Source organism: Colletotrichum jinshuiense, chromosome 8 (genome assembly GCF_051148585.1).
Source record: "Colletotrichum jinshuiense chromosome 8, complete sequence".
NCBI lineage: Eukaryota > Fungi > Ascomycota > Sordariomycetes > Glomerellales > Glomerellaceae > Colletotrichum > Colletotrichum jinshuiense.
This window is the reverse complement of record NC_139315.1, coordinates 779,134-802,313: the sequence shown is the minus strand read 5'-3', so window position 1 is coordinate 802,313 and position 23,180 is coordinate 779,134. Positions and strand designations below refer to the sequence as shown.

Sequence of the window (23,180 nt, the reverse complement as noted above, 5' to 3'; positions counted from 1 at the left end):
CAAATGACGAGATGGAATCCAGGTTGTAGATCCCTTTCTCCAGGAACCGAAAAACAAACTTTGGGCCCCCTTTCGTCTGAAGAGTCAACACCGTTTCACTGCACCAACCCAATCAGCAACCACGCGCTTTGACGCCTTCTTTTTTTTTCTAAATTAGTGAGCGGGGTCCGTGATGGTACCGGTATTTCCAATGTTTCGTTTCGTGTTCCAGGAAAGGTCAAGTGCTGCCAGTCTTTTGTCGCGGCACGGGTTCCATGTGAACACTAGAACAAATGTCAGGGTTTGGAGTCTCGCCCGCACTTTTTGACATTGGCAGACAGGTCGGTTTCTAGGTCTGTTCTTATTCTGTGGGAAGCAGAAACCAGACCGGAGGGGTTTCTTGTCCCAAAAGCACCAGATGGAACCCCATAAGGCTACCGGCAAACCATGGTTCGGCGTCCGATGGCTTAAACAAATTGCCAGGCACTTTACCTTGAGCGGCGGGTACGAAATTCACTGCCAGATACTATCACGGAGCAGAGAGTGGGTTGGAGGAAAAGAAAAGTGGAAAGGACCATACTCCAATCAGAGCAGGCAGTTGTGTTTAATTAGGAGTAATCCAGTACTGCTACAAGCAATCCTTCGAATACCACAGTCCACCCTTTCAATCTTGGAATATGTTTTAAATGAGTGACCATTTACTCCTCATCCTCGATGTCCTCCTCCACGGCGCGCTTCATCATGCGCTTGAACTGGCGCTCAGACTCAGCAACGGCGAGGGCAAGGTTGCGGCGGGCGGCGGCGGGGGTGTTGCCAGCGGCGGCCATCTGGACGGGGACGACACCACCGAAGGGACCAGCGCGAGCAGCGTTCTGGCAACGGACCAAGCAGACGTTGTTCTGTCCGGCGACGGTACCAGTGCAAGTCTGGCCGGCGGGGATCTCGGCCTTGAGGGGGAAGTCGGTCATGGCACCGGCCTGCGAGGTTGATTAGCATCTGTGACAAGTGACGATGCCGAAGCTCAGGTTTTACTTACACGGTTGCGGGAGTTCTGGCCGGGGGGAGTGGTGATGACGTTGATGTTGGTCCATGAGGCACCGGTGGCGTCGCCGTTGATCATGCAGTCGTAAGGTCCGCCACCGTCACCGTTGACCTGGTGGAGAGTCATGTCGATAGTGCCGCCGGCACGGACCTGGGGAAGCTGGTCGCCGGTCATGGCCATGATGGCCTTGGTGCCAGTCTCCAAGTCGTTCTCGCCGCCACCGACGGTCTGGCCGAAGGTGTCGGCGTTCTCACCCTTGAAGCGGGTGGCATCCGCCTGGAAGGGGTCACGGGCAGTGCCGTCACGGGGAGTGTTGGGGTCGACGCCCAGAGCCATGGCAGAGCCACCGAGCTCACCGGTAGCGCCGATGATGGCAGCGTGGCCAGCCACAAGCTGGGCGGCGGCAAGGAGAGAAGCGGCGGCGACGGTCTTGAGAGACATTTTGACTAGTATTTAAAATTGAGAATGAGCTCCTTACCAGAGGAGAAGTAAAACGAATAGTATCCTGCCGGAGGAGGTATAGAACCTAAAGAAAGAAAGAAGCTGTTGAGAGACTGTGAAGATGTTGATGCTGATGATGAGAAGAGATGAGAAAAGGTTGGGAACATCAGCTGCTTTTGTACTCGACAAACTCACGATATCGAGTCTATGACAAGCTGCATGTATGGAGGGACACAGCAGAAAATCGCCCCCCCCCCTCTTCCCTTCCCCCCCGGCTGCAAGCACGTTGCGCCGTCTGGTACCCTCAGCCCTCAAGGTTGGCAGCAACGCCAACATCAAGCATATTGTTTGGACTACGGCCAGGAAAGATGAGGCCAAACACCGGCAACAACGACTACATCTCGTCACGAAGGCGGGTCGAAACTGTGCTTCTACCGATTAGGATTATCGAAGAGGCTCTGTGTGGAAGACGACAAGGGTGCGGGCATTGTCGAAGAGCCAATCGCATTGCGACCGCGGACCTCCTTCTCGAGGGACAAGGAGGGTCAGAAACACTGTCGCAGATCAGAAAATGTTTGTTGCACATTTCTGGGGGAGACGATGTTCCAAGATTTGCGCCACGCCCGTATCCAGGGCACGGTGATGGCCTCCGGGATCAAACGCCCATTTTCTTCGTTGCGCCGCATGCTGGCGAGACGAGAGGCCGTGCGGCAGTCTGTGGGATGGACGACCCGACAGACTTGATGCCTGCTTTGCGGCGTTGCTCGAACTCGCGCTCGGTCTCTGGCAACGTTCATCCTTAGGGGCGAGTGGAAGCCGGTTGACTGGGAACCAAAGAATGGAGAGAGGTGCAGAACTCTTTGACGGCTATCATCTCAATCTTCTGGAACAACTGGCCCTCAGGGGCTTTGAGACCCGTTACAGTATGGTGAACTCGACAGCGGATGAGAGTGGGTACACACGACGAAAGTTGAGATGTCAAGTTCGGAACAATGCCCGTCATCGTCCTGACTCCCGAACCCCGATGCCTCTGCATTTCATGTTGCGGAAGCAATACCAAAGTTGGACATGCGGCTAAGAATCATGAAGGAAAACGAAGCAAAGTCCCTGCAGGACGCAGCGAAGCGCCGCATACCAAGTGGCGGGAACTAGCGCTTAGTGCCAGGCACGCCAGGGCAAGCTTCGCCATTCCTGTTGCTTGTTTTTCCGGCCGCTGCCGCGCTTTCTCGCTGCCTTGGCTTTGGTGAAATTAACTTGACTCTGCCCCTCAGGCTCTCCACAAAAGAGCACACTCCTGAATTAGCGTTGGCACCCCTCGACAACCATGCAAGTGGGCGGAGCCTCAAGCCGGGAGGCTGGGTGATTTGATCGTCGCCAGGCATCGTAAAGGGGGTGGCCTGGCGGTGCTTCGTTTCGTTGATCCCGTAAATCATTTGTGTGCACGATCGCCAGGAAGATGCATGAGCCGCCAGGAGCCGCCAGGAGCCTCGATACATGTTTCTCGTTATTGCGGACCGCCCAATGGCTCCGGGGGGAGGGATCCCAAGCAGCTGGCCCCGGCCATGTTGTCATGCTGCGCAGACATCTGGGGGATTGAAGGAGCTCCGTTCTGGGGGACCAGGACAAGGTGTGTCGGTTAACAGTCGCTCCGATGCAGGCACGGTAGTTCTTGACGGCCTAACAGGGAGCAGAGGGCGAATGGTTACAGGGGAAACCGCTTGGATCAAGAAAAGATGCCCAACGCTACAGTTGGGGGGTTCCATGAAGAGGGGAGGGGGACGCTGGCTGAGTCGTAGACAGCGGTACGAGTTGTCCGTGCTCTCCCCACCCTGGCACATTTGGAACAGGAACTGCGCGCCCCCGTGCGGAGAGAAAATAAGCTTGGGTGAAAGAGAGTTGTGTCGGAAACACGATGGCGAAATCAGGCTTTACTCATGACTGAGTTGGGGGGGTGGCCCACCGGCCTCATAGGACGCACTGAAAACGCCCGTTGGCCATCCTGGTGCGTGTGGAAGCCTTCCTATTATGCCATGAGACACATACACATTGCTCAACCTCACGTTGCCCTCCGACCATCAGCCGGGACGTCCGGTCCGGCTAACACAGGAACCGGAAAAGTCAGAGATGGAGCGGACGACGACATTCAGCGCACTTTTGCCGCCGCCCCACAGACCATTTGCCTCTCAAGTCTCTTCGAGAACAGATCCTTTGCGCCGGCTTGGGTAGCTTCGGTAACACCTCCTTTACGCACTTCCATATCAGGGCCAACAGCCGGGTCCGTATGCCTCGGCCGCTTCTGACAGTGGGTCTCCGTGAGGTCCCGCTGGCTAAGCCATCGCCATAATGGTGCTCTCTCCGCAGTGTTTAACAATGATTTGCATTCCCGCGCCCACGTTGCCTGCGCAGATCAATCACGATATGGGAGGCCAATCGCAAGCAAGCGCGCACCTCAGCCTCGATCCTATCAGGGGTGGTAGGCCATACGCGGATACCCGAGTCGCCAGGCCAGGCGCACGAACCAGGCTTGACGCCCCCCTGACGCCGCAAGCGAGTTTGATCTAGTCTGTCAAGGTGCCATTGATGTACAGATCCACCCTTGCCTCAATTACTCGGGTGACACTGGACAAGGAGAAGGGGCAAGGCCACGAACAATTGCATTACACGCCAAGACGTAGGGCAGCGCGGGACAAGCAAGGCACATCATGTCGACACATCATATGGGCAACTCTCTCCGGGTGGTGTCTTGGAGTGTGCTTGGCACGGAAGCTTGTCCCTGGCCCAACATGGCGAGGTTCATGCAGCTAGCCTGCAAGGAGCGAATCAGCTTCTCCTCGCCTAAACTGTATACCGTTTTCGTATTGTGGCGGTTGCAGGGCCCACAGTCGTTGTCTTGTGAGGCACGTTTCTGACGTTCAATTTGAGATGCCTCGACCTGTAGTCTTCGAGCAAGGAACGAGTTTAAACCTTTTATAGAATAGACTCTCATCAAATGCCTCCATCCAATCATCTGATGGCGGTGGTGAGACACCTTCCTCCATCGACTGATCTTTTTCAGGAGCAAACTGCATTTCTTTTGGCTTCGTCTATTTCAACCTTCGCCTCTAGTCGAATAGATCTCTCACAACCTTGGAGATGTCACCGTCTATGCTTGTTGCCAAGCCATCTTCCTCCAAATCCCATGGTACAGCCGTCTCAGGTCCCATGCCCACCCTAACAAGCTTCACTCTCCCCCCACCCCTCATGACGAGATCCTCGTTTGGCCATCTCAAGACTCCCGGGGTAGACATACCCACTCCAAGCTCGAGGATCACCGTCGTCCGGTCCTCCCGGCGCACCACATTTTGGCGGAAGTCCCTCCATCTCTTCTCTCCGTCCTGGAAAGGAGCTTCGTTGAACCAGTTCCCAGCTCTCACGCAGATATTCATTTTGCTACCGCAAAACCTGCAAAGGGGCACTTTATCTGGCTCCGTCAGAATTTGAGATGTCGGGTCCAAAGACGACTGCGCGTTATCAACCAGAGGGGCAGAGAGCACCGTTGCTTCAGGCCGGCAGTTGGACAAACATTGAAAGATAGAGTAGGAGCCCTGGGGAGTTGATAGTAGCTCGGGGGACAGCCCATTAGCGACGAACAGACCGTCGGCGTTGGACGTCCTGACGTGAGCATTTTCTCCAAACTCGTTGAGCCACTTGATGAGGCTGCGGTACATGGGAGACTTGGGCCATGATCTAACCATCGCCAAGTGGGTGAAGTAATAGCCCCAGCGTACTTGTTCTGTTGGCCAGTCGGTGAAGCCGAAAACACTGTACAAAGTTTGCAGGCCGTATTTCAGGAACCCGGGAAAATTCTTGGCGAACAGCGCCTGCGAAGTATAATCCAGCCCATCGGAAGCTGATAGCCCGGCACCGGCGCTCACAATGACGGCATCCGCTGACTTGAGCCATTGCCGGGCACGGTCCACCGAGTCGCACTGGATCAGCGGGGGACGATTTGCAATTGTTGGCGGAGTTGGCGTCCAGCCCACCCCTGTCTGCGGAGGTGATGCCAGGACCTCCTTGTATATGGCATGGTCTGCGTCAGTGAAGGCGTTGAAGATTATGTCGGTGATGGACGTATCCCCGTGGTGCTTGAGCCAATCCGCGACGGCGCTGACCGCGACGGCGGCGGCGTCTCGCGCCGGAAACGCGAACAAGCCGGTCGAGATGCCGCATAACGCCACAATCTTCCTACCATCCGGTGTTGCTGGTAGAGACTCAACTGCGTCAAGAACGGAGCGATAGCATTGGGCGAGTTCCTCGACCTGTTTGACTGTTGGTTTTGAACCGCGTCGCAGCTGCGGCCCAACCGTATGCACGACATGACTTGCTGGCAGGCAGTATCCGTCTGTGACTATCGCATTGCCTGGCTCGATCTCACGGCCCCTCGAGGCCATGACCCGATGGCACTCATCCCGCAGCCGGGGACCGGCCCAGGAGTGAATCACATTGTCTATGCAGCGGTGTGCCGGCTGGAAGCACCCGAGGCCCTGGCCGTTGGCGGCATTGGTGACGGCCGTGATGCCGGTCAAAGTAGTGATGTCTCCTTGCCAGAGGATGATTCTAACATCTCTGGAATTCTCCCGTTTGATTGTTGCTGTCGGTTGGATTGATCCAGCAAGCGTAAGAACTCGATGTGCTGCCTGTTGCTGCAAAACAGCGTCTATTCCGCTTAAAACTTCATTCGGAAGTTGCGGGTCTGGTTGGCGGACGCAGAGAAGCTGCTGTAATAACCGTAGATGGCTAGATGGCTCCAAGTCGTCTAGCTGGTCTTTAATGTCATTGTGTCGATGATGATGATGGTGGCAGCCGCCGTGGAGTTCTTTGGGGCCCAGCTCTGCTTCATCAAGCAAATGGACAAGAATATCCTTTATTTGGGACATTTTTAGGAAGCTTCTGCCAATAACAAATTTAATATGGTCAATTCCCACTTTGACGAGTCAGTCGAGATTGTGTTGGTTTGGCTTGAGGAGGTTTAATTTTCACAACGACGCAAGTGGCTGTTGACTGGAGATTATATGCTAGTTCGTCTGAAAAAAATGGTATTTCAAAGAAAAGAATTGCTCTCCGTAAGTGTCGTCAAAATAGTTCCGACCTTGGTTGATTGTGTGATCTCTCGGAAGCAATTTACACCCGACCGCCACTGCATCTAAAAGGAGCCGCCAAATCAGCTAGCTATCCGGCCCCGGCCTGCATGATCTCGACATCCACGCGGATTTCACAGCCGCCATCTCGAATTCATCTCACCTGGATGTCATGAATTATTTTTACACGTGAGATGGATCGGGAATAGGTTTCTCGGTTTTTCAATCGATAATCGTAACCTACCCACCTCCCATATCAAAGTTCCTTTACAGCTGACATTAAGAGGCCCGATTCAGTTGAGCGATTTGATGGAACCTTCAATCACCGCTCCCAAACGCTAGTATCGAGTGACAGGTATCTTGTAGGACTCTCGCAAAGTGAGAAGGTGGTATTGCTCGTATTCTGAATATACTGTCCTGCAAACGGGCCCCACAGATGATCGCAATGATATCACCGCCAATGATGATAAGTTATCTCTTGGGAAATCCTTTTGTGATGGTTCGAGGCTCTTTCAGACCCTGAGGTTAGTTCCCAGAGTGCTCCAAGGTACAGTCGTATGTTGTAATGCCCAAAGGTACCGACCCTTCAACAAGAAACTAATCATTCAGATTAGTTTGTCCAGTTAAGGGTATCTTCGTCTGGTTGCAAGCAGGAAATACAGCTACCCTCTCAGGGTTGTAGGTAGTATTATTTGATAGAAACCACTATATAACAAAGACTGTTTCTATTTGAATTGAATAATTTAATTATTTATGATCCATACATGTAAGTGCATACATACACCAACCAGAAGTTATACATTGAAATTTTACCAATGATAACTAGCAAACCCAAAAAAAGAAGGGATTTTATTTTCAAGAGGTACATGTCTAAAAAAAACTTCCCTAGGCTTGGAGATTTTAAACATTGGGATATTGGCCCTTACAGCCTAGCGATAGCTCCTAGTCCCAGAGGACTTTTGGCGATAGACGACAAGGGAAACTGCCTATTGCTGGATCTCGTATGCTGGTCCCATTTGAGAAAGGCCTTTATATTACAGTAAAATTAAACAATCAATCATCTAAACTTGCTCATTCTGGGTCACTTAGGTATGCAATCTTGGCAATAATGACTGATTATCAATTGAGCGCTATTGAACCTCGAGCACAATATCAAATCGGAAAGGCAAGCATTGAAGCTATGGCGGGATATCAGAGACAAACACGACGCAACCCTAACAATTTTCCGTTTCAAATGTGCCGACGGTAAATGTGCCCGCCCCAGTCGTATCCAGCCGCACAAAAGTTTTGTCCTGGACATTGCCCGCTGTGTTGAAAGAGTACTGTACGAACAAGTTGTTCGTGCCAAGCAAGTTCTGAGCACCGACGGTCGCGCTGCTGCCCTCATTCACCGTTGTGTAGTACCGGAACTCAACAATGCCTGGCAAGGCCTCCTGGAAGGACGCCGTGAAATGGTAGAACTCGCTGGTGGTATCGTAGTCTATGGTGACCCATTCAAAGGTAACGGTGCGGTTGCCGGGGTCGGAGCCGAAGACCTGATAGGCGACGGCCTGGGTCGTATCTATGACGACGATGAGGTCGTCGTAGAAGGCGAGCATGGATAGCGCAGGGATTTGGTTGTCGGGGAGCGGACCGTTGAGGTAGTTTCCTGTCCCCTCGTAGAGCGACAGCCGACCATTGATGCTGACGTACACAACCGTGTCGTAGGCGCCGAAGACGCCAATGGGGAAGGGCAGGGTAACTGGGGTCCATAAGTCGTCGCCGGCTGTGAATATGGTGGTGGGTTCAGGTAAGATTACGGTTGGAACACAGGCGGTGCCGGTGCTAGTGGGTGTGGTCGACGAGCTGCTCTTAGACGTTGTCGTCGTGCTGCTCTGAAATGTTGTCGTCGTGCTACTCTCAAATGTTGTTGTCGTGCTGCTCTCAGGTGTTGTTGTCGTGCTGCTCTCAGGTGTTGTTGTCGTGCTGCTCTCAGGTGTTGTTGTGCTGATCTCAGGTGTTGTCGTCGAGCTGGTCGCAGGTGGCGTCGACGCCGTAACGGTTACGGTGGTAGCCACAATGCCCGAGAAGCACTGACACGCGGACCAGTACGCCGTGACATCGGGGCAGGAGCTTGCGTAGGCGGGGACGGCCCCGGTGATTGTGGGTGCAGGGGTAGCCTGACGGGGGCCGTGAACGTTTCTAATGTTCAGGGAGGGTGTTGGATCACTTGGCGTCATGTAAGTAACTCTGGTTTGAAATGGGGTTCCCATGGGGTTCAATTGCGCAGCGGACTAGATTAGACTTACTCGGGAGTCACCGTGACAGTGGTTGAGACGAAGGCAGCGCATCTGGACAGCCTAGAATCGAAGGAAGGGTTTTGCCTGGCTGTGCCGGCGACTGCACGCCCGCAGTTATTGTTGCAGATGGCAGCGGAGGCGAGCCATGGAAGTCCAAGGACGGCACTGAGAACAGAAGAGGTTCTCATATTGTGTATTGCGAGTGAAAAAGAAAGACGTGGCTTCGTAGAGAATAGGTTTGATGATGTTTGACTTTGTCGTGAAGTCTTGCAGCGAATGAAGAGGGTATTGGAGGACAACCCCGTGTTTTAATACTGTTCAAGTACCTTTTCATTTCCATTAATTCTTCGTATATCTGTAGCGGCATCATGTTCAGCTACTCTACCCCGGATGAATCCCGGACAACGCATCGAAGTTGGCGCCAGGCGCGAAGTGTCCCAGTAAACTTCAAGACACGTAGAATTCGAGACATTATAATTCAGCACAATCACCAGCGAAGAATGAGTCTTTGGTTTAAAGCTGAACATTGGCCCGGAGCTGGTAAAGATGTTGCCCCGGAACCGGTCCGATATCGACTCAGTATTCGGGCAGCATATTCTCAATGTCCCAAGTTTAGAGTACGGCTGAGCCCCGATCTGGCTGTCTTGTGTCATCGCCTAAGACACGTGGTGTTACTCCAAAACCCATGACGGCTTGATTCACATAACATACTTGGCAAGAATCAGAAGCCATTTCAGCCGTGAGATATGGCTTCGCGAGGGAGCGGCTGAAAGTCACTTTCGAGACTCAGCCGCTCCCTCGCGATTGAGCACACATTCCTTGATACTCACCTCGGATTGGCCAGGCTTAAGGGAGAAACACTACAACTGAAATTGCCATTTCATCCAAGATTTACGGCAAATGAAATCCTGTAGCTTCGTAGAAATGCAATTCCCATCGAAGCCGGGGGTGATCATGCAGTTCGTGTGAAGCCTCAATTTGGGTTGAACCAAAGCCAGCCCGGCACATGAGATAAAGTGCAATGTAGGAGACAAGTTGGAGAATGCCTCAAACCTTAAATGCAGCCCGTCATTTTTGATGTTAAATATTGCTTCTCAATTAACAGTCTGTCTGCCGACACAGCTTGCCACCAAATTTTTTGGAAAACCGGTACTGTGATTTTACCTAGTCCCTTTCATAGTCGGGGGTTTAAAACCAAGGTAGCCAGTCAAGCAATGGTTGTAGCGTAGATTTTAGTATCGCTCAATCTCCGAAATCAAGAGCGAATAGGGGGGGGGGGGGGACGCGGGGGAGATGAGATGAACCCTTCCCCTCCTTTCGGAAAAGAAAAGAAGTAAAAGACCCATCCAAAACTTGATTGATGATGCTCAGCGTCGTAGATATCTGAACTTTCAGAAATATAACCAGACGGCAGATGGATAACTGTTATTGGGTGAGGCTACTTTGAACCTGGAGGGTGAAAATAAAGAAGTTGCGGGAACAAACAATCAGGCGAGACTTCGTTAAGATCAGATTTTGTTAACGAAAACGTCGAGATGGATGTATTCCTTTTGGAGATAACTGTTCGGGGCGTAATGTTGCTCGTCTTTGGGATGGCCGGAAATGCCCATTGCGTGCGTGTGCTACCCGGGTGTTTGGTTCCAACGTTTCTTCCAGAACGGTTCCGCGGGCACGGTGAACTCAGAACTTGAGCCCTTTACGGCGCACGTTCTGACCCTTTTTATACCGCGCGAGTCAAAGCCACAACTCCGACGCGCACCATCGCGAAGAACACGGACCTCATCGATTGAAAACGACACTACCGACCGTTGACCGTGCACAAACAAACAAAACAGGGCCCCAAAGACCGCGTCCTGTCCCGGATCACCGTCAACCCTCAATCCATCGGCTCCAGTGCCTTTTCGGGGGCTTCAGCCTCCATCACAAGCACCCAACATGTCGAATGCATGCGTCACACCGGACGTCTCTCTTGCCCACTTGCCTTTAATTCTGCAACAAATACCCGATGTCCTTCTCGAGATATCATCACATCTCCCCAGGGAGTCCGCCTTGTGCCTTGCTCTCACCTGCAAGCCTCTCTACTTTCTCTTATTTCACCGCGCACTCAGACGACTAAATACCGGAGAGAAGGACCGTTTTCTTTTCACCTTGCTGAAAGAGATGCGGAACAAGTACTACTGTCACAACTGCTCTAAAATGTTCCCCTGGAGATGTCCACACAAGGAGGCGATGTGTGCAACTTGCCCAAGGATGAGCTTCGACGAGCCCGAGCATTGGCTGTTCAACCAACAACAGCACGCGTGCCTTCGGGCACGGGGGGCATACATCTCCTTCAGCATTCCCGGGATGGATGCCGGCGGAGATTTTGAGAGGAGGGTGCTGCATCTAAATCGAACCGGCTTCCAAAGATGCTGCCAAAAGTCGACCTACGCACCTCTATAGCAGGGTTGACGTATGGCCGAGAACAAGATTACACGAGACGGTCGGTGGAGTTTTATTTCATTTTTATGTATTGGCTTTATTCTTTCCGAGGACGGAAACATATCATAATGAGTACCCTAATTCAAATATCCTAAACGCCGAGAGACAGTGCCCCATGATGCTCTATTTCTAAAGAGATCAGTTCAACCCAATCCGTCCTAGCAACCACTTGGCTTCTTCAAAGACCTCCTCTGGCTTAACTTCAGCCTCGACAGGGAAGACATCCAACTCGCCAGGGCCGGCTGCCTCGTACACCTCAATCTGTCCCTCGACCATGCTCGGCGGCATGTAATGGCCCTTCCTTTCGCGGAGCCTCTCTACAAGAGTTTCCGGATCGCACTGGAGGTCGAGGAACACGATACTCACGCCTTCTTGCTTGGCAACGGCACTTCTAAGCGCGTCGCGGTAGACCTTCCTTAGCGCCGAGCAGCTGACGACGACCGAGTCGTAGCCCAAGTCCTCCAAGGACTCAATCGCTCTCTTGCCGACACGGTTCAGCCACAGTGAGCGATCATCGTCCGTCAAGGCAACGTTGCCGCCCATCTTCTCAACGGCGGCTTTAGAATGCAGCGAGTCCCCCTCGATGAAGGGGGCCCGAAGCCACGACGCCAGAGACTTGGCGAGCGTGGACTTGCCACTGCCGCAAGGGCCGGCAACCATCACGACCGTCTTGGAGAGGCCCCGGTTCTGTTCGACCCAGTGGTTGGCCTTGAAGTATTCGACAAAGTTGTTGACCAGTTGTTGGTCGAGCACGGGCGCCGCGGCGAGCGCGGGCGAGAGCGAGCAGGCGTTCTCGGTGACATACGTCTTTGACGGCGCGAAGTCGTCCCTGTCGTATTTCGACGCGAAAAAGTCGACGAGCTTGATGGGCGGGTTGGCGGCCGGGTCCGGGTTCGAGGCACGCAGGCGGCGGATCCACTCCTTGGGCTCAACCTCGTCGAACTCTAGACCGGCGGCCTTGAGGGCGGGGAGCAGGTCGTCGGTCCAGCTGAACATCTTGGGGTTCGCGACGTTGGCGAAGACGCCGCCGGCATCCGAGAGGGAGATGTCCACGACGCCCTGGGCGACCGTGTCGACGGGCAGCCACGAGGGGGTCTCCTGGAGCTTGGGGAGGGCGCCGACGGTGATGGCCGTCTGCAGCATCAGCGGGATAGCTTCCGTTGCGTTCCAGACACCGTGCTGGGTATCGGCGACGATCTGCCCGATGCGCAGGACGCGGGAGTTGACGCCCGACTGCGACGCGCGGGCGCAGATGTGTTCGGCAACGACCTTTGACTGCGCATAGCCCATACCTTGGGCCCACTCGAGTTCGGGGACGGCCTCGGGAACGGGGAGCGTCGTGGCGCGCACGACGGTGCTCACAGAGGAACAGAAGTTGAAAGACGCGGGCGAGGATCCGTCTTTCTCAGCGTCGCCGGCCGCCCTGCAGAGGTCGATGAGATGGGTGACGCCTGCGATGTTGCCCTTCTCGAAACTCGAGAGGCGCATGTTGAAGTTCACGGACCACGCGGCGTGGATGACGAGGCGCAGGTCTTGCTTGACCTGGCGATAGGCGTCCTCAGAGAGCCCAAGCTTGGGATCGGCCAGATCAGTGGCCAGGGCGACGAGCTTTCTGCGAGAGGAGGCGGGAAGAGCGTGGTAGATGCGGCGTTGGATGAGGGAGCTCTTGACTCGCAGGGCCGCGTCGGCATTAGAGCTCGCGCGGGTGAAGCAGTAGATTGTCTTTATTGTAGGATCTGCGGCGAGCTTGGCGACGATGTGAGCACCTAGGGAACCGGTTGCACCGGTGACGGCCTTCATAAATGTCAGTGATCACAAGCGAGTAACGGGAAGCTACAGGAACTTACGATGGATGATCTGGGGGCCGCCTCAACGGTTGCAAAATTTCCGTACTTCTCGATAAGCTCTCGCATCTCGTTCTCGACGGGAACATCAGCCTGAACGCCTTCGCCGGTTCCAAGGCCGTAGAGGTAAGAGCTGAGCTTGTTTATCGAGGGGTGATCGAAGACGACCGTCTGACCAAGCTTGTTGCCGCCGACGTCTACAGTCCTCAGAATATCGGATCGCATCTGGATGGCCTGCAGGGAGTCGAGACCGAGGGAGAAGAAGTCGGTGTCGTCGTCAAGCTCAACCTTCCTTGACAGCGTTTGGAGGAGGCCCTGTCGGATAAACTCCTTCAGCTCCGGAATGCTCAACTTCTTCAGGTCGCCGCTGCTGGCGTCCGCCTCGTCGTAGACCTCGTCAATCTCCTTGGCGTATCGCTTGTAAAAGGCCTGGCGGATGACGCTGCCCTTGTCGGTTCTCGGGTAGGCGCAGTCGTGAGGGAGAAGCTTGATCATGTTTCTGGAAACACGGGCATACGCCTCGACAGTCTTGCTCGCGCTCTCGACGACGGGCCACACGACCTCGAGGATCTCCTCTTCGGTCTTGCCAGCCAGGGACGCGGCCGGCACGACGAGAGCGCCGAGAGAGGGGCGCCCGACACCGAAGATGACGCACTCGGTGATGCTCTTGTTGGACCGGATCGTGCCCTCCATGTGAACGGGGTTGAACTTCTCGCCGTTGACCAGGGCGATGGTGTCGTCGAGTCTGGCGATGTACTTCCACGCCTTGGGGATCGTCGGGTGAGGCTCAAACAGGTCCTTGGTGCAGTAAGACCCATCCTCCTGGTTAGTGGCGACCTTGGCCGGCCAACCCGGGAGAACGCAGCACTCAAACAGGTTCGGACCGCGGGGAATCCACTTCAGGTACGGCGATAGCTTGTCGTGCACGCGGACGTAGTTCCATGCCTTGTCGTTGGGCGGACGGAACGATGTCATGAGCTGTCCCACTTCGGTTCTGCAAACGCGTTAAAATCATTGCGTCTAGTCGAGATGTCACGGGCAACTTACGCTCCATAGTGGCCAACCAAGTTGACTCCGTTGTTTACCAGAGTGTCACCGAGATCGTCGGGGCAAGCCGAGCCGCCGTACATGACGATCTTGAGCTGGCGCAGCAGATCCATGCCCTCGTCGGCCTCGGCGAGAAGCTTCAGGGCATAAGGCACACCGTAAAAGATCTCAAAGTTGTGCTTCCGCATGATGCTGGTGAGATGCTCCCGGGTCAGAGGAAGGTCCGCGTTGTACAGGTGGATGGGCTTTCCGCAGTAAACGGCCCGGTACAGATTGCAGATTCCGTGGTTGTGATACAGAGGCAGCGTGATGAAGGCCTTCATGTCCATGCTGCTCGAGTAGTTGGAGATGGCCGACTTCTGCGTCTGGTAAATTGGCTTGGGCAAGCCGGTCGAGCCTGGAGCTGTCAGCTGGGCCCGCGCATACTGCGGAACATTGCACCGAACTTACCACTAGAGTGGATGATGTAGATTAGGTTGTTTGTCTCGATCGAAGGATCACGCCCATAGTCCATGCAGGTATCGGCATGCACCTCAATGGGGAATTCGTACGTCGACTTGCCCGCGATCTCAAAGACGTCGAGATGTGGCAGAGTCTGCTTGGCTCCCGCGGCCGTCTCGAGATACCTCCTGTCGGCCAGCAGGTACTGGGCGCCAGTAACACTGATGAGGGACTCGATGGCCTCCTGGGAGATTCTCGTTGACAAGAACAGCGTAGTGTGGCCTAGCTTGGTCAAAGCAAGCATGGTGACGAGGTAATCAAAATTGGAGGGGCCGAGGACGGCCACTGTCGTGGGCTTCACATCCGAAGTGAGACGACTCGGGATGCGCTGCTCGTAGAACTTGGCAACACGATATGCGAAGACGTCCAGTTGCCTCATTGTGTAGTCGACATATGTGATGCCCGTGGAGGGGTAGGAGACGATGACCCGATCAGGATTGGCCCGGGCGCGCCGGCGCACCAGCTCGTCCACCGTCTTGAGTGTGCTGTCATCGTTGTCCAAGTCTGGCCCGGTTGTGGCGGCAGAGTCGGCGAGGGCATTCACATCCAAGCTGGAGCCCGGGAGCTCCGCGCTCGTTGGGCCGTATACTGATGGAGGACTCATGGCGGTCGGTGTTGTGCGTGGTTCATCCAAAGTAGGCGGATATACACCTTCTCAGCATCAGCAGCAGCCACCGTGCTTTTGTGGATGGTTGGTGCCTTCAAGTAGAGGCACGCCACCACCTTTTGAGAGACCGAAGACGGCTTCCGGCTCGAGGCGCGACGACCATTATTCCGGCCCCGGTGATGCGCCTCCCGTCATGCTGATACCCTGCTTGACGCTCCGGCGCGGACACTGGGGCGATGGAGACAAGTCCTGGACGAGGGTTCTCCGTCAGTGGGTGTGAGAATCCGCTTCCCCGCTCGGACCGGGGGGGTGAAGATGACGGATTTCGAACGCGACGCTAACGGAATTGTAAGACATCGACCGGGATGTGAGACAGACGGTAGGATAAGAATCCGTCGTCCATGATAGGAAGTCTACGATGATTGAAGCCTCGGGGGCACCACAGGCTCTGCTCGCCGTACAAACGGCCAAGCGGCCGAAACCGATTTATTATCTTCTCGTCCTGTTCTTCAAGCCACCTATTCTAGCACATCATACTTGCAGCCCGTGACTGTGCATCCTCCCGCCGCTCACCATCCCCCCCAAACCGCGGAAAACAACACCCCTGCACACAACGCCCAAGATGCCTCTCCCCACACACTTCACCCTGAACACGGGCGCAAAGATCCCCGCCGTGGGATTCGGCACGTGGCAGGCCGGCCCGCACGAGGTCGAGCGCGCCGTCGAGATCGCCCTGCGCGCGGGCTACCGGCACATCGACTGCGCCGCCATCTACCGCAACGAGGCGGAGGTCGGCGACGGGATCCGCAAGAGCGGCGTGCCGCGCTCCGACATCTTTATCACCGGGAAGCTGTGGAACACGAAGCACAGGCCCGAGGACGTCGAGTCGGGCGTCGACAAGACGCTGAAGGACCTGGGGACGGACTACCTGGACCTGTTCCTGATGCACTGGCCCGTGTAAGTGCCGCCTGCAAACCGCATATTAGAGGAAAGTCGGCGCTAACAGGGGACACAGAGCATTCAAGTCGTCGGACAAGTGGTTCCCCATAGACAACGACGGCGTCTTCGAACTGGCCGACATCGACCCGGCGGAGACCTGGGCCGCCATGGAGAAGCTGGTGCAAAAGGGCAAGGTCCGCGCCATCGGCGTCTCCAACTTCACCAGGCAGCGCATCGAGGACCTCCTGGCCAAGACCAAGACGGTGCCCGCCGTCAACCAGGTTGAGGCGCACCCGTACCTCCAGCAGCCCGACCTCTTGGACTTTTGCAAGTCCAGGGGCATCCAGCTGGCGGCCTACTCCCCGCTGGGCAACAACCAGACGGGCGAGCCGAGGACTGTGGACGACCCTCTGGTCGGCGAGCTGGGGAGGAAGCTGGGCGTCGACGGCGGCCAGCTCCTCGCGTCGTGGGGCGTGCAGCGCGGCACCGTCGTCCTGCCCAAGAGCGTGACGCCCAGCCGGATAGAGTCCAACTTCAAGGTCCAGGAGCTGCCGGCGGACGCATTTGAGCAGCTGGGCAGGCTGGAGAGGAACAAGAGGTTCAACTGGCAGACGAGATGGGGCTTTGATATTTTCCAGGAGCTGGGGGAGGAGGAGGTCAAGCGGGTCGCGAGGGAAACGGGGCCCGAGAACCTGACAAAGTTCACCATTTAGATGTTTAAATTGCAGAATTATAGACTTTTTTTTTTCTTCAAATGATTTCATGTGATTTTTGCTTCATCCTCCAATATCCGGCATCCAGACCAACGGATCCGCATCAACGTCCAAATAAGGGCCGAACGCCGAGGAGTCGAGGTCGAGCCAGTCTGTCGTCTGCCACTCGTCCAGCAGGTTTGAGCCAAGGAACCCCGTATCCACCTGGCCGATGAGGTCGACGGCGCCGGGTCCGGAACCGTATGCGGGGTTGAACTCGAAGTCGCCGGCGGTAATCGGGCCTGCGCCGCCCCCATGGTTCTGCGGCGGTGGCACCTGGGTGTCCGCGGAGAGGCTCGTTGGTCGGCCTGCCGACGCCCGAGGGGCCTGCGACGGCGCCCCGAGCGTTTTGCGCGACATCTGGCCGAGACCCTCGGTCCTGAACTCTTCGAGGATGATGGCATAGCGGCGACTCGGCGAGTTCGACGCCGTCGCGTTTGCGAGGTGCGTCTGGCAGCGCTCGGCCAGGTCCATGAGCTTCGTGTGCTTCGACCTCCCCTCGCCCTCGAGCGAGATGCCCCGACGCTTCTGCTGGATGTCCCAGACGTACGTGACTAGCAGGGCACAGAAGGTGACGTACTGCGTCCACCAGAAGGCGTGGAAGATGGGCCCTTCGGCGGCCATGCCGTCGACCGTCTCCAGCACCGTCCTCGCCGCCCCGATGCACTCCAGGATCTGCGTCTCGCTCCCGGCGCTCTGGTTGCCGAGGAGGAACAGGCGGTTCGCGTGCATGATTGCATGCGAGTAGGCCAGCTTCAGCACCGTCGCCTGGCGCCGGAAGCTCGGGATGAGCATCGAGGGCCGGATTGAGCCCAGGTGCGGCGGCAGGCTGGCGCGCCACTCGTGGATCTTCTCACTGAGGCGGTGGGCAGCGGCCACGCGTTCCTGTTCCGAGATGGCCTTTATTGAGTAGACTTCTCTTGACGTGTTTCCAATGATTTGTGCAATTCTGAGCTACATGTCAGTAACGAGTCAACAGCAAGCAGGTCCATAAAGAAACTCACTTGGCATGGAATATCAGGGCGTCGATGTGACAGTCGGAGTGCTCATCTGACCGCTCGAGCGGCCCTTGGGCAGTCATATCCTCATCGTCGATCCTGTCGGGGTAGTCCTGGTCGATATCGTCGTCGTGGTAGTGCCTGGGACGCCCGAATATCACTCCCAGGTACTTGTCCAGCACGTAGGCCGTCCAAAACGTCCGCATACGGCACTGCGCTTGGATGTAATCGGAGCTCCCTGACGCCAGGTGGCGCTTTTTAGCTGCCTTCCGGTGCAGGCCGAGGGCGGATATGACCTGCAGGGCGTTCCCAAAGGTGTACCAGGCGCGGTTCATCCGGGATGTGGTGAGGAGGTACAGCACCTGGATCAGGCGAGACTGGGCGGACTCGAGCCGAGGGAGGCCGGTCTCCCGCTCCGTCAGCTGGAGCGCGACGCAAAAGAGCCGGTCGCCCCGGGCCAGCGACAGGGCCTCGTCCTCGGGCGAGTGGAAGCCCTTGGACTTCTCATGGTGGGCCGTGGCGACCGCGAGGGCCGTGAGGACGATGGACGCCTTACCGCGCCCGATGTCCTGCCACACCGGCCTCCCCTGGCGGAGGTTGCCCACCATGGTCCCGAGCCAGCCCTCGACCGACGGGCGATGCAGCACGCGGTACGTGGCGATGCAGACGTCAAAGTACAGCCCCAGCAAGTCCTGGATCTCTCTGGAATCCGGCAGCAGCAGGTTGGCGACGTCCTCGTCCGTGACGGGAGGCAGCGGCTTGTCGCCGGCCAGCATGAGCGGCTGGTTCTCCGTTGGGGCGTTGAGGTCGTCCGGGACGATGTTGCTATCATGCTTCGACAGCCGCTTCCACGCACGGTGGAGAAAGGTGACACCCGAGGTCGGGTCAAAGACCTGGCCCTGGATCTCGGCCATGCCGAGTTCGGGAGAAGCGCGCGATGCCGGGCCTTGGCTGTCTCGGACCTGTCCGCGCAGTGACCGTGTAGGCGCCGGGGCAGCGGTTTGTCCGGCTGGTTCGGTCGACTGATACATCACGGGAGGGTCCTCCGACCTGGGGGCGCGGCCGGGATGAGAGGTTGAGCCCGGTGGCCAGGCGGCCGAAGGGGGCGGCGTCGGAGGTCTCCCACGGGAGTACTTGGCATCATAGACGCATGTGAGACCCTTCCGGGTACACTTGTCGCAGGGGATAGTGCCGCTGCACTTGGCCTTGCGCTGCTTGCAAAAGTCGCAAGCGCGGCTGACCTTCTGCGACTTGCGACGGCCGGCGGCGAGCTCGTCGGACAGGGGCGACTGGTGGTCGGCGGAGCTGAAGCTTCTTTTCCGCGAGTCGCCTAGGGGGCTCGAGGCCGAGGCCGAGGCGGCGGAGGAGTTGCCGACATCGCGGGCCGGGCTGGCCGGGCCGGGGAGAGGTCGACGGAACTCTGGCACGTCCATGGCCGCCGCGGGCGGGACGGACTTGTTTGCCCCCGCCCAGTGACTGGCTGATTACCAGGCCAGAGACAATCACAACGCACGTACTCACACTCGGAGCGCTGCGTGCCTGGGGTGAGGGATGGGACGAGGTTGGAAAGTCGGAAAAAGAAAGAGTTGGATGGGACAGGAAACGACGGAAAACGGGGGGGATTTGTCTGGGGAAAGCCAAGGCCGGGGGCGCTTTGAAAGAGAGGGACATGCGCTAGTTCTACAGGGGCCGCCCCCCCGCTGCGGGATGGAAGCGGGGGAGCCAATAGTGGCTGGCGTCGCTGTATCAGCTCGGGTCCATGTGCTGTTGCTGCTCGCTTGTAACCTGCAACAGATCCGGGGGAGATCCGTCGAGGGGGCGGATTCTCTGAAGAGGGGGGAGCTTGCCCGGTTTTGCCCGTCGCCAAAATATATTCATAGGGATAGTGGGCTCATACGTGCATCCAAATAGGCCAAGGCGCTTTTCCGCTATCCGGCCACAGGTTTCTCGGCATCTATTCCGGCTCTTGGACCGATGCCCTAGTAGGCAGCAGACAATGTCCATCATTGATGCTGGGACGGTCTCAATCATCGGTCAAAAGCAGGTTAGAAGACACCATCCAATGTGAGCAGGGATGCAGTCCATTGGCACGTGCAGAAGCGAGTCAGTTGGGAATTCCTACAGACAGCATTGAAACGTTGAGGAGACAAGCGAGTTCTTGACTACGCATGTAGCCTGGCAGGCCTATGCTTGTTGGGAATTGGGGAGGGAACGGTGTGTAGTCTACACTCGTGACTATTGGCAACTGCTATGTAATGTATGGGTTCTAGATTCTACATTGGTAGAGATGGGTCACAACAAATCCACAGCTACTAGTAGTATTACTTAGAACCTATATCATGCACTCTACCGCAGTGTACAAAAGACCGGAGGGATGCGATGGGCCCGGGTATAGTTGAACCACAACTTGTCTCTGTTGGAGTTATTAGCGGCTGAATTGTTTTTCGGGAGAGCCTTGAGCCGCAAACCCATTAATTTTAGAACTATCAAGAAGGCATCGCGATGATATAGAAAAGACAAGAAACAATGAAGTTTTATACGATGAGCATGTTGCAAGGAAAACTGTGATTGGCGAGAACTGCTCAAAACCTTGGTTATATACTCTTAAAGCATGGGCAGTGAAATGGGCAAATCTAGTCTTTTGCCACGGCCCATGTGCTTCCAGCCCAGTTTTGTAAGATTATCCTCTTTCGTGGAAACATATCGATCATGGATAGTCCGCGGGGATTTACGAGTGTTGAAGTTTTCACCATGATACCACAGTAAGGTACCACAAAAACAACTACAACCTGGATCAGGCCCGAAGGATCACTGTTCACTATAAGCACTAGCAATTGCAGATCGCTCGAATAAATGAACCATTTCATTACGTTCTTGCTCGCAGCGTCTACTCTTCCATAGCCCTTTAACCAAGGCTGTAATGAACCGTTGCCTTTGCCAACGAGGCCATGCCCGCCGTTCCCTCCTCCACTTGATTATATCACCCGCAGAACCGCCTCCCCCTCACAGAGTGTACTTGAAGTGCGGGCTCCTGTCGCCCATGTCCATCAGCTGCTGCTCCGTGTACTTTGCCCGGATCTCCTCCTCGCTCATGCGGGCCTTCTTGGCGTTGCCCCACTTGTAGCTGAGCTCCAGCAGCAGCGCGACGACGAGCCCGCTGCCGCCAAAGGCCAGCGACAGGCCGAAGCCCGTGTAGTACTTTGGCTTCTCGGCGTCGAGGTACATGTAGCTGCCGATGATGCCGCCGATGTTGCCGACGCAGATGTTGAAGGCGACGCCGATGGCGCGGCGCGACGCCGGCGCGAGGTTGTTGGCGGCCCACGACGAGCCCGCCGGCTGGATCGGGTAGATGCCGATGCAGGTGATGATGACGCCGACCATGGCGGCCGCGACGTTCTCGGCCAGCCGGCCCTTGAGCGAGATGATGACGGCGTAGCCGACCGAGATGAGGCCCATGGGGATCGCAACGAACGGCATCCGCCAGTAGAAGCGGTCCGAGAGCCGCGCGAAGAAGATGGCCGACGCCGCGCCGCAGAAGTACGGCGGCACCGTCATGAGCTGCGCCGCCGTGTTGCTGAAGCCCATGGCCTTTGTGATTGTGGGCAGCGTGAACTTTGTGCCTGTTGCGCGTCAGTTGGGTCCGATGCAGTGCGTAGTCTCGGGATGGTGATAAAAAAACATTTTGTAATGAAAACATTAAAGGTGAGGAAGAGGGAGCAAAAGGGGTAGAGAAAGAAGAAAAAAGAAAAAAAAGAAAGTGAAAGAAAAAAAGACAAAAAACATCAACGACTCACCATAACTGCAAGCCGAGGTGGCCAGGAGGGCCCACGCCTGCATGTACAGCCGCCAGTTGGTGACGACGGCCTTGAGGTCGTGCCACTTGAAGCGGTCCTCCTCGACCTCGTCCTTGTAGCGGCCGCCCTGCTTGATGAAGCGCTGCAGCTCGAGGAAGCGGATCTCGTCCGGGTCGAGCCACTTGGTGCTGAGGGCGGGGCTGTCGATGAGGAGGAAGAAGGTGGAGACGCCCAGGAAGACGGTGAAGATGCCCTCGAGCAGGAAGATCCAGCGCCAGCCCTCGTAGCCGCCGACGCCGTCCATCTTGGCGATGGCGGCGGCCAGGAGGCCGGAGAAGGCGCCGGACAGGGCGCTCGTGCAGTAGAACCAGGCGATGCGGGCGGCCAGGTCGCGCGGCATGTACCAGAAGGTGCACAGGTAGACGGCGCCCGGGTAGAAGCCGGCCTCGAAGACGCCGAGGAGGAGGCGGACCGAGAGGAGGCCGGCGAAGTTGTGGACGAGGCCGTGGCAGGTCATGATGACGCCCCACGTCGTGACGAGGATGCCGAGGTAGACGGACGGGCGGGAGAACTTCTTGAGGAGGATGTTGCTGGGGACCTCTTTTGGGGGGGAGGGTCAGTCGGTGTTACTGTTACGGGATTCCCCTCGCATGCACAGCGGCAGAGGAAAGGGTTGGGGGAGCATACCGAGAAGGACGTAGGGGACGAAGAAGAGACTGAGGGCAATGTTCCATTGCACGCCGTCGAGGTTCAGGTCCTCGGCCAGGCCCTCGATCTTGGCGTTGCCGATGTTGGCGCGGTCGAGATGCGAGATGAGGTAGAGGATCGCCAGCATGGGCACCAGACGGATATCGACCTTTTCGTTGCGTTTTCACCGTCAGCGATCGAACAGGCATAGAAACGCAAATAACTTGAGTTCTTTCAAATCATTTCTCCCAATTTTTTTTCTTTTTCTTTTTTGCCCTCCAAATTTTCAATTGCCTTTTCTCCCCATCTTGACGGCTCACGCTCACTCACCTTTCGAATGGTCCGCTTCCGCTGCTCGGGCGTGAAGTTGGCGTAGAACTCGGCGTCGTCCTCGCTCAGGCCCAGCACGCGGATGTTGTCAATCATGCGCACCACGGGTCCCTTTTCCGAGTCGGAGCGGTTGTCCGCCTCCCTGTCGTCGACAAAGGAGATCTCGGGCTTGTCGGCGGCCGACATTTTTGGCTGCGCGTCGTCCGTGTCTGTTGCTAAACGTCTTGATCGGTAAACCTCTCGATGTCGGAGAGGAGGGCGGTAGTCCTAAACTGCCCCGTGCCGTCGGACGTCGACTTCACTCTCACAGTTTCGGGAAAAGAGGGAGAAAGGCGGAAGGGG

At 56.3% G+C, this 23,180-nt stretch overlaps 7 protein-coding genes across 7 annotated transcripts; 1 reads left to right on the top strand and 6 right to left on the bottom strand.

Moving 5' to 3' along the window:
- Positions 1-677: 677 nt before the first annotated feature.
- EsH8_VIII_000233 (DUF3129 domain-containing protein) lies at positions 678-1,462 on the bottom strand (the record flags this gene model as incomplete). The annotated part of the gene is made up of 2 exons (XM_083269275.1): positions 678-956; positions 1,016-1,462. 2 exons carry the CDS (start codon positions 1,460-1,462, stop codon positions 678-680), a joined length of 726 nt encoding a protein of 241 aa, XP_083129043.1.
- A 3,101-nt stretch (positions 1,463-4,563) lies between these two features.
- On the bottom strand, positions 4,564-6,378 carry EsH8_VIII_000232 (DHS-like NAD/FAD-binding domain-containing protein; the record flags this gene model as incomplete). The annotated part of the gene is made up of 1 exon (XM_083269274.1): positions 4,564-6,378. The coding sequence occupies one exon, from the start codon at positions 6,376-6,378 to the stop codon at positions 4,564-4,566; it is 1,815 nt and encodes a 604-aa protein (XP_083129042.1).
- A 1,415-nt stretch (positions 6,379-7,793) lies between these two features.
- On the bottom strand, positions 7,794-8,798 carry EsH8_VIII_000231 (uncharacterized protein; the record flags this gene model as incomplete). Its single annotated transcript, XM_083269273.1, has 1 exon — positions 7,794-8,798. The coding sequence occupies one exon, from the start codon at positions 8,796-8,798 to the stop codon at positions 7,794-7,796; it is 1,005 nt and encodes a 334-aa protein (XP_083129041.1).
- Positions 8,799-11,477: 2,679 nt separating this feature from the next.
- EsH8_VIII_000230 (uncharacterized protein) lies at positions 11,478-15,335 on the bottom strand (the record flags this gene model as incomplete). Its single annotated transcript, XM_083269272.1, has 4 exons — positions 11,478-13,133; positions 13,187-14,177; positions 14,231-14,627; positions 14,681-15,335. The coding sequence occupies 4 exons, from the start codon at positions 15,333-15,335 to the stop codon at positions 11,478-11,480; spliced, it is 3,699 nt and encodes a 1,232-aa protein (XP_083129040.1).
- Positions 15,336-15,960: 625 nt separating this feature from the next.
- Positions 15,961-16,990, top strand: EsH8_VIII_000229 (NADP-dependent oxidoreductase domain-containing protein; the record flags this gene model as incomplete). Its single annotated transcript, XM_083269271.1, has 2 exons — positions 15,961-16,295; positions 16,354-16,990. The coding sequence occupies 2 exons, from the start codon at positions 15,961-15,963 to the stop codon at positions 16,988-16,990; spliced, it is 972 nt and encodes a 323-aa protein (XP_083129039.1).
- Positions 16,991-17,053: 63 nt separating this feature from the next.
- EsH8_VIII_000228 (transcription factor domain-containing protein) lies at positions 17,054-19,460 on the bottom strand (the record flags this gene model as incomplete). Its single annotated transcript, XM_083269270.1, has 2 exons — positions 17,054-17,978; positions 18,034-19,460. The coding sequence occupies 2 exons, from the start codon at positions 19,458-19,460 to the stop codon at positions 17,054-17,056; spliced, it is 2,352 nt and encodes a 783-aa protein (XP_083129038.1).
- A 1,570-nt stretch (positions 19,461-21,030) lies between these two features.
- Positions 21,031-23,024, bottom strand: EsH8_VIII_000227 (major facilitator superfamily domain-containing protein; the record flags this gene model as incomplete). Its single annotated transcript, XM_083269269.1, has 4 exons — positions 21,031-21,647; positions 21,822-22,421; positions 22,509-22,677; positions 22,839-23,024. The coding sequence occupies 4 exons, from the start codon at positions 23,022-23,024 to the stop codon at positions 21,031-21,033; spliced, it is 1,572 nt and encodes a 523-aa protein (XP_083129037.1).
- Between the last annotated feature and the right edge of the window lie 156 nt (positions 23,025-23,180).